The sequence below is a fragment of the Scyliorhinus canicula genome, chromosome 18 (assembly GCF_902713615.1).
Source record: "Scyliorhinus canicula chromosome 18, sScyCan1.1, whole genome shotgun sequence".
Lineage (NCBI taxonomy): Eukaryota > Metazoa > Chordata > Chondrichthyes > Carcharhiniformes > Scyliorhinidae > Scyliorhinus > Scyliorhinus canicula.
This window is the reverse complement of record NC_052163.1, coordinates 108,112,993-108,127,338: the sequence shown is the minus strand read 5'-3', so window position 1 is coordinate 108,127,338 and position 14,346 is coordinate 108,112,993. Positions and strand designations below refer to the sequence as shown.

At 48.0% G+C, this 14,346-nt stretch overlaps 1 protein-coding gene across 1 annotated transcript in view; it reads left to right on the top strand.

Moving 5' to 3' along the window:
• LOC119953191 (phospholipid-transporting ATPase IC-like) overlaps nt 1–14,346 on the top strand; it is a 139,781-nt gene that overhangs the window by 31,686 nt on the left and 93,749 nt on the right. Inside the window, exons 6-11 of the mRNA XM_038777182.1 lie at nt 3,106–3,219; nt 4,106–4,204; nt 7,820–7,881; nt 8,331–8,403; nt 8,498–8,568; nt 11,720–11,802. Of these exons, the coding sequence (XP_038633110.1) occupies nt 3,106–3,219; nt 4,106–4,204; nt 7,820–7,881; nt 8,331–8,403; nt 8,498–8,568; nt 11,720–11,802 (502 nt within the window). The remainder of the gene's footprint in view (nt 1–3,105; nt 3,220–4,105; nt 4,205–7,819; nt 7,882–8,330; nt 8,404–8,497; nt 8,569–11,719; nt 11,803–14,346) is intronic.

Below are 14,346 nucleotides of genomic sequence, written 5' to 3'. Positions count from 1 at the left end.
TTGAATTCGATGTTGAGACCGGAAGGCTGTAGCGTTCCTAACCGGAAGATGAGATGTTGTTCCTCCAGTTTGCGTTGAGCTTCACTGGAACATTGCAGCAGGCCAAGGACAGACATGTGGGCATGGGAGCAGGATCTAATGTTAAAATGGCAAGCACCGGCAAGGTCAGGGTCCTGAATGCGCACAGACCAAAGGTGCTCAGCAAAATGATCACCCGGTCTACGTTTGGTCTCTCCGATATAGAGGAGACCACATTGGGAGCAGTGAATGCAATAGACCAGATTGAAAGAGGAGCAAGTGAAACGCTGCTTAACCTGGAATGAGTGTTTTAGGCCTGGGATGTGAAACATGGAAGAGGTAAAGGGGCAGGTGTTACACCTTCTGCAATTGCATGGGAAGGTACCATGGGTGATGGGAGAGGTGTTGGGTGTGGTGGAGGAGTGGACTAGATTGTCTCGGAGGGAACGGTCTCTGTGGAATGCTGACAGAGGGAGTGAAGGGAAGATGTGTTTGGTGGTGGCATCACGCTGGAGTTGCCGAAAATGGCGGAGGATTATGCTTTGCGTATGGAGGCTGGTGGGGTGAAATGTGACAAAGCTTTGACAAAGGGTCATCTGGACTCGAAACGTTAGCTCTTTCCTCTCCCTACAGATGTTGCCAGACCTGCTGAGATTTTTCAGCATTTTCTCTTTTGTTTTGTTTTCTTCTGCTCGCCTTAATCTCAAGGACAACTGCAGCACTAACTGCCTAACAGTGATTGACTAATTTCAAACAGAATAGGGATTGATATTCTGACCCTCCTTGCTTGTAACCTACAACATGTCACAGAAGAATTGGAGGAGCTGAAACTTAACTAAAACTTAATTCCTGACACAATGAGGGCCTAAATGTCTGGAGATTTCAGGACAAGGGAGTGATAAGTTGCTGGAACCTCCTGTGAATTAAGCTGCTGGGTCAGTGGGAGGGAAACACTAGTGTGATTGTGGAAGAGTTTCCAGCTCATCCATTTCATGCCACCTCCAGGCATCAACGGGGACTAACATAAGGAGCTGGAGGTTTCGCCATCGTGAGAGCTCTTTTCAGGAGGGGCCAGACAAATTAAGTGCCGCACAGGATCAAGGACCCTGGTGGTAGAGGTTCTGCTCACCGGGAGCTGTGGACTGATCTGAGGCTGGCAGCTCCATTGAATGACAGCGCCAACGGAAGGTCAGCGGTTACTGCCAACATACCACACCCACCCGAGGCCTTGAATCGTCAATGGATCCCAGGCCACGGGGGAGTGAAGTGGTGGGGTGGGTTCATGGGGTTTGGCAGCAAGGGCAAGGGGGTGTCCCCAGAGGGCCCACCCCCTTCTAGACTCCGGTTTCCTCAATCAGAAACTGAGTGCATTTGAACGAGAGAACCCTCTCAGCTTGTTAGATTGGCGCGTGGCAAGTTTCTCGTCTGCCACTGGGTTAATACTAGCCGTGACAGGATGAGGGCCTGTTGCCTACTGTTTTTTTTAAACATCTTTTTATAATTTAGAGTACCCAATTATTTTTTTCCAATTAAGGGGCAATTTAGCGTGGCCAATCCAACTATCCTGCACATCTTTTTAGGTTGTAGGGGTGAGACCCACGCAGACACGGGGAAAATGTGCAAACTCCGCACCGTCAGTGACCCGGGACCAAGATCGAACCCAAGTCCTCGCCGCTGTGATGCAGCTGTGCTAACTACTACGCCAGCGTGCTACCATGCCTGACCATTGCACCACCGTGCTGCCCGTTAGTTGCCTACTTAAGGGTTTGGCAGCAAGAGCAAGGGCGTGGCTCTTAGCCAGAAACCCCCCCCCCCCCCCCCAACCAATGCTGAATCCCTGGATTCTGATCGAGGAAAAAGAGGTAGGGTCCCACCTGCCTGATTAAATGCCCCACCTCTATGCCAAACTAACCATGTGCGAAGGCATTAAATTCTGTCCAGAGAGACCGAGAGAGTTGTCAACTCCATTTTTAAAGTTTTTTTTTCCATATTTGACTTTCTAACATTGTTTGGCAGTGGGTGTTAAATGCCGTTTTCACCAATTCTGAAAAATAGAAACAGTAAGAAGTCTTACAACACCAGGTTAAAGCCCAACAGGTTTGTTTCAAACACGAGCTTTCGGAGCACGGCTCCTTCTTCAGGTGAATGGAAAGGCTTGTTCCAGAAATGTTTATATAGACACAGTCAGAGATGCCCCGGAATGCGAGCACCTGCAGGCAATCAAATCATCAAAGATGCAGAGAGAGAGGTAACTCCAGGTTAAAGAGGTGTGAATTGTCCCAAGCCAGTTCAGTCGGTAGGCCTCTGCAAGTCCAGGCTTGTTGGTGGGGGCCGAATGTAATGCGACATGAATCCCAGATCCCGGTTGAGTCCGCATTCATGCGTGCGGAACTTAGCTATAAGTTTTTGCTCAGCAATTTTGCGTTGTCGCGTCTCCCAGACGTCTGGGAGACGCGACAACGCAAAATTGCTGAGCAAAAACTTATAGCTAAGTTCCGCACGCATGAATGCGGACTCAACCGGGATCTGGGATTCATGTCGCATTACATTCGGCCCCCACCAACAAGCCTGGACTTGCAGAGGCCTACCGACTGAACTGGCTTGGGACAATTCACACCTCTTTAACCTGGAGTTACCTCTCTCTCTGCATCTTTGATGATTTGATTGCCTGCAGGTGCTCGCATTCCGGGCATCTCTGACTGTGTCTATATAAACATTTCTGGAACAAGCCTTTCCATTCACCTGAAGAAGGAGCCGTGCTCCGAAAGCTCGTGTTTGAAACAAACCTGTTGGACTTTAACCTGGTGTTGTAAGACTTCTTACTGTGCTCACCCCAGTCCAACGCCGGCATCTCCACATCATGGAAAAATAGAAAAGAAGCAAAGGTTAAAAAGGCAGATTCCTATAAAGCTGTATAATCACGATAGGAGAGTTACTTAATCTGACTTAAAGAAGGTTCCACAGCATCAAACCAAAAATGGCAGCCAACCTTCAACAAAGGTTAAGTCAATCATTGTGATAGATTATGAAAATGCATATTTCTGTTACACCCATTTTGCAATTGTCATTATGTCTGTTCATTTCCAGGGCAATGAAATTAAGACCTCTAAATACAATGTTATTACATTTCTACCTCGCAACATGTTTGAACAATTCCAGCGAATTGCTAATTTCTATTACTTGCTTATTTGCATTCTCCAGGTAAGAACTGTTTGACTTGCTCCTCTTTTATATGTTGTATTTTTGTATCATTTCAAGAAGAAAATGGCGGGAACAGCAAGGCATTTGCAATCCTTGTGTGAAGTCTCTTCACAGTTTAGCACTGCTGCCTCACCAACACCATGGTCCCAGGTTCAATTCCGGGCCTCGGGTGACTGTGCGGAGTTTGCACTTTCTCCCCTTCGAAGCCCTCACCTTGGAATTCTCTCCAAAGGTTGGTCAAACTGAGATGGCCTCGACGACAGCCCACTTCACAGGGTTTCAATCTTGTCACCCGAGATTCTAAACCCGTGGGTTTTTGAGTTTGCGCCCAGCATCAACTCACAACACAACTTCAACTCTTTGGCCGCAACAAGCAGAATACCACTCCTCCAAAGGTGTATCTTCACCCCGGTGGCCCACTTGCTTACCAAAGGGGAATTGTAGTTTTTACTGAGGAATAGATGGAGAAATCACTTTTTTTCTGCTGTACATCCTGTACAGCACGAGACATTTGGCAATGAAGACTAGAGTTATCTGTGAAATCTGAGGGCAGGATTTCCCATCCCCCCCCCTCGCGGTATCCTGGTGGCGAAGGCGGCTCACTATTGGCTGGTGGCGGGATCTTCTGGCCCCAATGCTGTCAACAGTGTTTCCTGTTGTTCGCATTCTCTTCTGCCAGGGAACCTGCGGGGGAGGGGGCTTCCGTCATTGGGAAAGGCTGGAAACCCCGTCTGGAGAATTTTCGGTTCCTATCTCGGTGTTGCTCCATATAACTCCTATTGAATGAGAGAGAAACTGGAACACAAAACCAAATAGTTTATTACGGATCCGTTGCCAGATTTGGAAATACCTTCCTTCTCATGTGAATGTTTTTTCTATTGTTTAGGCTGTCCCCGCTATTGCTACTTTACCTTGGTATACAACAATGATTCCTCTCACTTTTGTCCTGGGAATAACAGCAGTTAAGGATATCAATGATGATATTGTGAGTACTTCTCCATTTGTTATGAGCTAACAATCATTATTTGCATCGGAAAAGCGCTGTGAATGTAGTAAAATGTCTTAAAGGCCTTCATGGGATCAGAATGCTGAGCCAAAGGAGACGTTAGGGAAGGTGTCAAAACGCTTGGCCAAAACTTGAGCGGGATTCTCCCAACGGGCGGCTAACTGCCGTCGCCGGAGTAAAAACGGGAGTGTGTTCCTCCGGCGTCGGCGTCCATTCCGAGACCCCATTCTGCGGCCCACAGGGGGCTAGGACGGCGCTGGAGCGGCCTCCGGTGCCCTACTGCTGAACCTTGCATACCGGAGTCCGCGCATGCGCAGTTGAGCCGGCGCCAACTAACGCATCAGCAGTTGGGCCAGCGGCAGTTAGCGCATAAGCAGTGGCCTTCTTCCCCGCGGCGGCCCTGAGGCCAAATGGCCAAATGGCACATGGCTACAGGAGCCAGTGCAGAGGAAAGGAGGTCGGGGGGCAGAGAGGCCGGCCTGCTGATCGGTGGGCCTCCCCCCCCCCCCCCCCCCCCCCGGTAGGAGTAGGCTATGGCAGGAGTAGGCTATGGCAGGAGTAGGCTATGGCAGGGGTAGGCCATGGCAGGAGTAGGCTATGGCAGGAGTAGGCTATGGCAGGGGTAGGCCATGGCAGGAGTAGGCTATGGCAGGAGTAGGCTATGGCAGGGGTAGGCCATGGCAGGAGTAGGCTATGGCAGGGGTAGGCCATGGCAGGAGTAGGCTATGGCAGGAGTAGGCTATGGCAGGAGTAGGCTATGGCAGGAGTAGGCTATGGCAGGAGTAGGCTATGGCAGGGGTAGGCTATGGCAGGGGTAGGCTATGGCAGGGGTAGGCTATGGCAGGAGTAGGCTATGGCAGGAGTAGGCTATGGCAGGAGTAGGCTATGGCAGGAGTAGGCTATGGCAGGAGTAGGCTATGGCAGGAGTAGGCTATGGCAGGAGTAGGCTATGGCAGGAGTAGGCTATGGCAGGAGTAGGCTATGGCAGGAGTAGGCCATGGCAGGGGTAGGCCATGGCAGGGGTAGGCCATGGCAGGGGTAGGCTATGGCAGGAGTAGGCTATGGCAGGAGTAGGCTATGGCAGGAGTAGGCTATGGCAGGGGTAGGCCATGGCAGGGGTAGGCCATGGAAGGAGTAGGCCATGGAAGGAGTAGGCTATGGCAGGGGTAGGTTATGGCAGGGGTAGGTTATGGCAGGGGTAGGCTATGGCAGGAGTAGGCCATGGCAGAGGTAGGCTATGGAAGGAGTAGGTTATGGCAGGGGTAGGCCATGGAAGGAGTAGGTTATGGCAGGGGTAGGCTATGAAAGGAGTAGGCCATGGAAGGAGTAGGCTATGGAAGGAGTAGGCTACGGCAGGGGTAGGCCATGGCAGGAGTAGGCTATGGAAGGAGTAGGTTATGGCAGGGGTAGGCTATGGCAGGGGTAGGCTATGGCAGGGGTAGGCTATGGCAGGGGTAGGCTATGGCAGGGGTAGGTTATGGCAGGGGTAGGCTATGGCAGGAGTAGGCTGTGGAAGGAGTAGGCCGTGGAAGGAGTAGGCTGTGGAAGGAGTAGGCTATGGCAGGGGTAGGTTATGGCAGGGGTAGGCTATGGCAGGAGTAGGCCATGGCAGGGGTAGGCTATGGAAGGAGTAGGTTATGGCAGGGGTAGGCCATGGAAGGAGTAGGTTATGGCAGGGGTAGGCTATGGAAGGAGTAGGCCATGGAAGGAGTAGGCTATGGAAGGAGTAGGCTATGGAAGGAGTAGGCCATGGAAGGAGTAGGCTATGGGCATCACTGGCAAAACCCTTGAACTAGTTACCCTTGAACTAGGGGCAGCAGGGTAGCATGGTGGCTAGCATAAATGCTTCACAGCTCCAGGGTCCCAGGTTCGATTCCCGGCTGGGTCACTGTCTGTGTGGAGTCTGCACGTCCTCCCCCTGTGTGCGTGGGTTTCCTCCGGGTGCTCCGGTTTCCTCCCACAGTCCAAAGATGTGCGGGTTAGGTGGATTGGCCATGCTAAATTGCCCGTAGTGTCCTAATAAAAAAGTAAGGTTAAGGGGGGGGGTTGTTGGGTTACGGGTATAGGGTGGATACGTGGGTTTGAGTAGGGTGATCATGGCTCGGCACAACATTGAGGGCCGAAGGGCCTGTTCTGTGCTGTACTGTTCTATGTTCTATGTCTAAGTAAGTGGCTTGCTAGGCCATTTCAGTTCAGAGACTTGGAGATTTCATTCTCAAAAGGAGCATTTCGTGAACCAGACGGGTTTTTATGACAATCCATAATAGTATCACCTCAGACTGGTTCCTAAATTTTAGATTTATTAACTGAATTCCAATTCCATCAGCTGCTGTGGTAGGATTATGGGATTTGAACATTGTCCCCGGAGCATTAGCTGGGTGTCTGGGTTACTACTCCAGCGACAATACCACAATGCTGTTTTTTGGCGATGTTTTCACAAAGGAGGAGGATGATGCGGAGGTATGTAAATTATTTTGGGCGTACCACATTCTTGTAACCAACCTGCTGGAGAAAGAATATACTTGGACCTCTCATCCTGTAGAACATTGGATTTAAAGTGCACAAGGATGCCAACTGGACCATTGTGTCAGCGGATTACATTAACAGGAAAGAATTGTGATCCGAATAAAACCAGAGGTTTCTGTTGGCAGAGGGGTCCCTTTTCCTGAGAGCAGTTAATTCCCAGCTAGTGGTTGGCAGTAACCCCACTCCACCTTACTTCATTGTGAGATCCCTTTGGTCCTGCTTTCATTCATATTGAAATAATCTGTGTTTTAGTTATGCCATATCGACTTTCATTCAGCACAATGAGATCTCTCCTCAGTTTTCTCCTTTATTGATGGTGGAACTTGAGCTTCTACAATCTTCCCCCATTGCTTATTACCTTTCGGTGTGAGATCATTCTTGTTGCATTGTGTGAGGCATGTTAGCTTGTCACGGATAGCGTGCTGCCTACAATTACAAATGGCAGCACGGTAGCATTGTGGATAGCACAATGGCTTCACAGCTCCAGGGTCCCAGGTTCGATTCCGGTTTGGGTCACTGTCTGTGCGGAGTCTGCACATCCTCCCCGTGTGTGCGTGGGTTTCCTCCGGGTGCTCCGGTTTCCTCCCACAGTCCAAAGATGTGCAGGTTAGGTGGATTGGCCATGATAAATTGCCCTTAGTGTCCACAATTGCGCTTAGTGTTGGGTGGGGTTACTGGGTTATTGGGATAGGGGGAGGTGTTGACCTTGGGTAGGGTGCTCTTTCCAAGAGCCGGTGCAGACTCGATGGGCCGAATGGCCTCCTTCTGCACTGTAAATTCTATGTAATTACATTTGCAAACTGGCTGTACAATTGCTGAAACGCATTAGGAATGCACGAGGACCTTCGAGATAAATAAGACATGCTGTTTATTTAATCAACATGAATTATATTTGTAACTTGGCAGGTGTATGTGCGTCAATATTCGTTTAACAAACATATACAACATTTTTGTTTGAACTTATCATTTACATTTGATTAAATTTGTGATGATTTTACTGTGTAAAGTCAGATGCCCACTGGCAGGAAGGGGTAGAATTGCTCACTCTTTTGGCTCAATGTTTTCCAGGCACGTCACAAGAGTGACAGAGAGACCAACAACAGACCATGTGACGTTCTTGTTGGGAAAAGGTAAGCAGTCAAACCAGCACAACGTTCCGCGATGGCTACGTGTTAGCACTCTCAGCCCTGGATGTTCAAAGTTGCAATCCCTCTCTTGGGAATGGAGCACTCGGTGTATTGCGCTGTTTCAGATCAGCTATTTGACCGAATTCCTGCGTGGCCCCTCGGATGAACATAAAAGATCCCGTGGTACCATTTGAAGGAAGTTCAGTGAGTTCTCCTGATGTTCAGGCCAACATTAATGCACCCGGCAACATCACTAAATACAGGCAGTCTGGGAATTTATTCTGATTGCTGTTTGGGGGAGCAATACCGCATGAAACTTGGCTGCCAACTCTGCTTATATTGCAACAATGACTAATTCAGAAGTGTTTCCTTGGTGAGGAAGCATTTTGGGATGGCCCAAAGCCATGAAAGGCTCCATGAAAATGGAAATGCTTTACCCATTTCTTTTACAGCATTACAGTTGCAAAATGGAAAGAGCTCCAAGTCGGTGATGTGGTTTGCCTGAAGAAAGATGACTTTGTTCCGGTGAGTTTATCTTTTAAAGATATCCACTCTTCATTCTCCAGAGTAATAATGCTTAAGTATCGCAAATGGTATTCGTATTTGTGGTTCTCCTTAGGCTGATCTCTTCTTGCTGTCTAGTTCGGAGCCAAATAGCCTGTGTTATGTTGAAACAGCTGAAATCGATGGGTAAGTTTGCTACATTTGCTGATTGTCATTCATGTTGGTTGGATTTTCCTGTTCTTGTTAAGTTCAAAGATTATGGAACTCTGCTTCCTTTCCTGACAGTGATATTGCAACAGGGAATATCTACCAGTGTACAATTAAATCGCTAACGACATTAGGTCGGTTTCAGTTTCTTAACTACATTTGTCTCTGGTCAGTGGTGTGTCTGAAACATTCAGGGACCCATGCGTCACCATGTTTACAAGTCTTTAATTCAAGCAACTGAGAAGTCTGCTCAATATGAATAGCAGACTCTCTTCCCAAGAACACTGGTTACTTACCTAAACCACGGTGACATAGTCACATTTTGGATAGTAGAAGGCCATTGGCCCAGCTTGCCTATCATTCCCAACCAGTCATCCCATTTCCTTGCTGCACTTTGAGACAGTTAGCTCACAATCCCATTTCCTCCTGACCTGCCCACCATTATTATCTGTTCAAACTCACTAATAATGTTCTGCCACAATTCTATTACCCTCTTACTTTAAAAAATAGCTGTTACTATGGTGAATGTAGGGCATTTTTGCATAGATTTTATCATACATATCTGTTGCAGTAATGTTATTAAAAAATCATGGTTTAATATGCAGCCAGGTAGTGTGTCTGCAAAATGTGCAATTAAGATGTTGTAAAGCTGGGGTGATCATTAATTTGAACATCTACATGTTTACACAGAGATGCCAAATGGAACTTTATAATGATTACTGGAGATTCCATTGAGAGTAGATGATTTGAGATATTGGGCGGGATTCTCTCATACCCAGCGGGGTGGGGGGCTCCGCAGGGTCATCTGACGTCATCCCCTACAGAGGCAGTCACCTTCGCGCCGGCCATTGCGGAGGCTTACACGGCCGGCGTGTAGGAATAGAGTGCCCCCACGACATTGGCCTGCCCGCAGATCAGTGGGCCCCGACCGCGTGGCCAGGCCACCCTGAGGGCACCTCCCGGGGCCAGATCCCCCCGCGACCCCCCAAGAACCCCGGAGCCTGCCCGCACCGCCAAGTCGCGCCAGTAAGGGACCACGTCCAATCTACGCTGGCGGGACCGGCACAGAATGTGCGGGATTTCGGCCCATTGTGGGCCGGAGAATCGCCGGGGGGGTGCCGTTGCCAGCAGCCACTGACTGACGCGGCAAGATACCCCCCCCCTGGCCAATTCTCCAGCGCCGGAGAATTTGGCAGCTAGCGGGGGCGGGATTCACGCCGCCCCCGGCAATTCTCCGACCCGGTGGGGCGTCGGAGAATCCCGCCCCTTGTGTTTAGATTAAGGTCCGAGTGGGATACAGATTTGTAAATAATGGAAGGAGCCAGGTCTGTAACAAGCAGTTTTGGCTGCAGGACTTTTTAGTCTGACAAAGACGAGGATTTGCAGGATGTCCCTGAAAGGGTCTCTCTCTACGTTTGTGGAAGGAAATCTGTACACAAAGTACAGCAAGTATCCCTATGTTTGCTAACTTTATTTATAAGCAGCTTCTAGTCTGTAATAGGCTTTGCTTAACTGGGGATAGAAAAGGTATAAGTGAGTAGTTAAAGTGTTTCCTTTTATTTTAAGAATTGTTTAACTGTTAATTGAAAAGCTATTTTCTGTGATGTTAATGTGGTTACTCTTGTATTAATTAGAATGTTTGTTTTGATATACAATATCCCTATTTGTCATTTGAATCACTCCTGGAGTGAAGTATCCTTTCCTCACAGTTTTACAAATTGAAAATTGTTGGGGTTTCGTCCGGTTCCCTATCATAAATTGGGGTCTGGTCCGGTACCATAACATTACCTAATTTCCCTATTTTTGTTTAACAATCTCTTAATTTCATGATTTGGGGAGCAATGCTCTTGGCTGAAATTATCCATTTCTTAGTAATGATGTTCATTGCCTCGATGGACATAGAAGAAGGGCATAAATACATACAAGAAATTCTTGTCTCATGCATTTAAGGACAAATTTGATGGTTTCAATGCAGAGCTTCTTGTGAAAGTGCGAAAGTCAAGTGTCTAGTTTACTACCCACGTAAACTGAGATATCATCATAGCGGTTACAAATGAGACACGCCCACTTCCGCAAACAGTTTCCCACTATTGTGACCCTGCCAGTGTTGAATAGGTAGCTTTTCTCTTACTGTGCGATCAGGGATAACTGTCAGACTGCCTTCTGCCTATGGTTTCCTCCAGGCTCTTTCCACTGGAAGGTTACCAGGTTTTGCTTGGCATTTTCTCCATTAGTGTCAACAACACCAGAAATTACTGTAACACTCCTCCTTCAGCCTGACCCTTTTATTGTTTTTGTTTCATCCCAATGTAACTCCCCCCCCCTCCCCACAACCCCCAACTCTCCCACTGAGCTATCTGTCCCTTGTCTTTTAGTTTAGCACTGACCTTTGTTCTGCTATTGACACATTCTGCTATCTTACTTTTATGCCACTATCAGCACCTTCTTTAGTCTTTAACGCTACCATTAACGCTCCCTTTGTCTTGTGTCCATGACATGTTTGCTAAGGTAAGTTAAATTGGGGTTACGGGGGTAGGGTGTAAGTGTGGGGATAGGGTGGAGGTGTGGGGTTAGTTAGGGTGCTCTTTCCAAGGGCCGGTGCAGACGCGATGGGCTGAATGGCCTCCTTCTGCACGGTAAATTCTGTGATCTCTCCTTAGCTCCCACCTATCCCTGACCTCCGACTTTGCTCGAACTTCTTACAACTATGAAATTTGCCACATTCCTATCCCCTCTTCAGCTCTGAAGAAGTAAATACGGACTCGCAACATTAACTCTGTTCCTCGCTCCACAGATGCTGCCAGACCTGCTGGGTTTATCCAGCATTTTCTGTTTTTATGCCAGAAATCTTTGGTGCAGGCGGAGTCTATGTTGTACTGGAGTGTCATCCTATGGTTCCATATGCTGCTTTAGTGAATAACCCTGTCAGCCCTCCAGCTACTTTTACATGGACTCTTTGAACGAAAATATCATAGTAACTACAATATTTCTTGATGTGATCAATTCCTCCAATGTGACCAGGCCTTACACTGACACTGGGTTTTCAGCAGTTCGTGTAGCATGGCAGCATTAATTGAAGTAACAACGCTGATTGAACAGTCTTATAACTGAAAACAATTTTTGCTTTCAGTGAAACCAACCTTAAATACCGACAAGCACTGAGCATCACACACAAAGAGGTAAACACGATGGACCAACTAGCACAGTTTAATGGTGAGTGTGAACTATGGATCCAGAACCTTCTCCCGGGTTTCATTGGTGTGAAGCCTTTTCAACAGAATATGGTCTGCAGCAGAACAGCATTGATGGACTTTGAGGATCTTTCCTCATTCCTAAATTATCATAGATTCTTAGAATTCCTACTGTGCCGAAGGAGGCCATTCGGCCCATTGAGCCTGCACCGACCCTTTGAAAGTGCACCAGGCTCTGCCCTATTTTTGCAACCCCATAACCCCACCTAACCCACGCATCCTTGGATACCAAGGGGCAATTTAACATGGCCAATCCACCTAACCTGCACATCTTTGGACTGTGGGAGGAAACCAGAGCACCTGGAAGAAACCCAGGCCAGAATTGAACTCCGGCCCCTGGCGCTGTGAGATAGCAGTGCTAACCACTGTGCCACCGTGCTGCCCCTATACACTTGATGTATAGGGGCTGGTTTAGCACAGGGCTAAAGAGCTGGCTTTTAAAGCAGACCAAGGCAGGCCAGCAGCATGGTTCAATTCTACCAGCCGCCCCGAACAGGTGCCGGAATGTGGCGACTAGGAGCTTTCACAGTAACTTCATTTGAAGCCTACTTGTGACAATAAGCGATTTTCATTTTTTTCCATTTCCTTTACAAAGAAGAAAGAAAATTACAGCACAGGAACAGACCCTTCGGCCCTCCCAGCCTGCGCCGATCCAGATCCTTTATCTAGACCTGTCTCCTATTTTCCAAGGTCTACTTCCCTCTGTTCCTGCCCGTTCAGATACCTATCTAGATGCCTCTTAAATGATGCTATCATGCCCGCCTCAACCACCTCCGCTGGTAAAGCGTTCCAGGCACCCACCACCCTCTGCGTAAAAAAACTTTCCACGCACATCTCCCTTAACTTTCCCCCTCTCACCTTGAAATCGTGACCCCTTGTAACTGACACCCCCACTCTTGGAAAAAGCTTGTTGCTATCCACCCTGTTCATACCTCTCATAATTTTGTAGACCTAATCAGGTCCCCCCTCAACCTCGTCTTTCCAAAGAAAATAATCCTAATCTACTCAACCTTTCTTTATAGCTAGCACCCTCCATACCAGGCAACATCCTGGTGAACCTCCTCTGCACCCTCTCCAAAGCATCCACGTCCTTCTGGTAATGTGGCGACCAGAACTGCACGCAGTATTCCAAATGTGGCCAAACCAAAGTCCTATACAACTGTAACATGACCTGCCAACTCTTGTACACAATGCGCCGTCCGATGAAGGCAAGCATGCTGTATGCCTTCTTGACCACTCTATCAACCTGCGTTGCCACCTTCAGGGTACAATGGACCTGAACTCCCAGATCTCTCTGTACATCAATTTTCCCCAGGACCCTTCCATTGACCATATAGTCCGCTCTTGAATTTGATCTTCCAAAATGCATCACCTCGCATTTGCCTGGATTGAACTCCATCTGCCATTCTCTGCCCAACTCTCCAATCTATCTATATTTTGTTGTATTCTCTGACAGTCCTCCTCGCTATCTGCAACTCCACCAATCTTAGTATCATCTGCAAACTTGCTAATCAGACCACATATACCTTCCTCCAGGTCATTTAGGTAGATCACAAACAGCAGTGGTCCGAGCACGGATCCCTGTGGAACACCACTAGTCACCCTTCTCCATTTTGAGACACTCCCTTCCACCACTACTCTCTGTCTCCTGTTGCCCAGTCCGTTCTTTATCCATCTAGCTAGAACACCCTGAACCCCATACGACTTCACTTTTCCATCAACCTGCCATGGGAAACCTTATCAAACGCCTTACTAAAGTCCATGTATACGACATCTACAGCCCTTCCCTCATCAATTAACTTTGTCACTTCCTCAAAGAATTCTATTAGGTTTGTAAGACATGACCTTCCCTGCACAAAACCATGCTGCCTATCACTGATAAGTCTATTTTCTTCCAGATGTGAATAGATCCTATCCCTCAGTATCTTCTCCAACAGTTTGCCTACCACTGACGTCAAGCTCACAGGTCTATAATTCCCTGGATTAACCTTGCTACCCATCTTAAACAAAGGGACAACATTAGCAATTCTCCAGTCCTCTGGGACTTCAACCCGTGCTCAAGGATGCTGCAAAGATGTCTGTTAAGGCCCCAGCTATTCAACCCTCGCTTCCCTCAGGGTAACCTGGGATAGATCCCATCCGGTCCTGGGGACTTGTCCACCTTAATGTCTTTAGAATACCCAAAACTTCCCCCTTCATATGACAACTTGACCTAGAGTATTTAAACATCCATCCCTTGCCTCAACATCCGTCTTGTCCCTCCTTTGTGAATACCGATGCAAAGTACTCATTAAGAATCTCACCCATTTCCTCTGAGTCCACGCATAAATTCCCTCTTTTGTCTTTGAGTGGGCCAATCCTTTCTCTAGTTACCCTCTTGCTTCTTACACAGGAATAAAAGGCTTTGGAATTTTCCTTATCCCTGTCAGCCAAAGATATTTCATGACTCCTTTTAACCCTCTTTATTGCGCGTTTGAGATTCGTCCTACTTTCCCGATATTCCTCC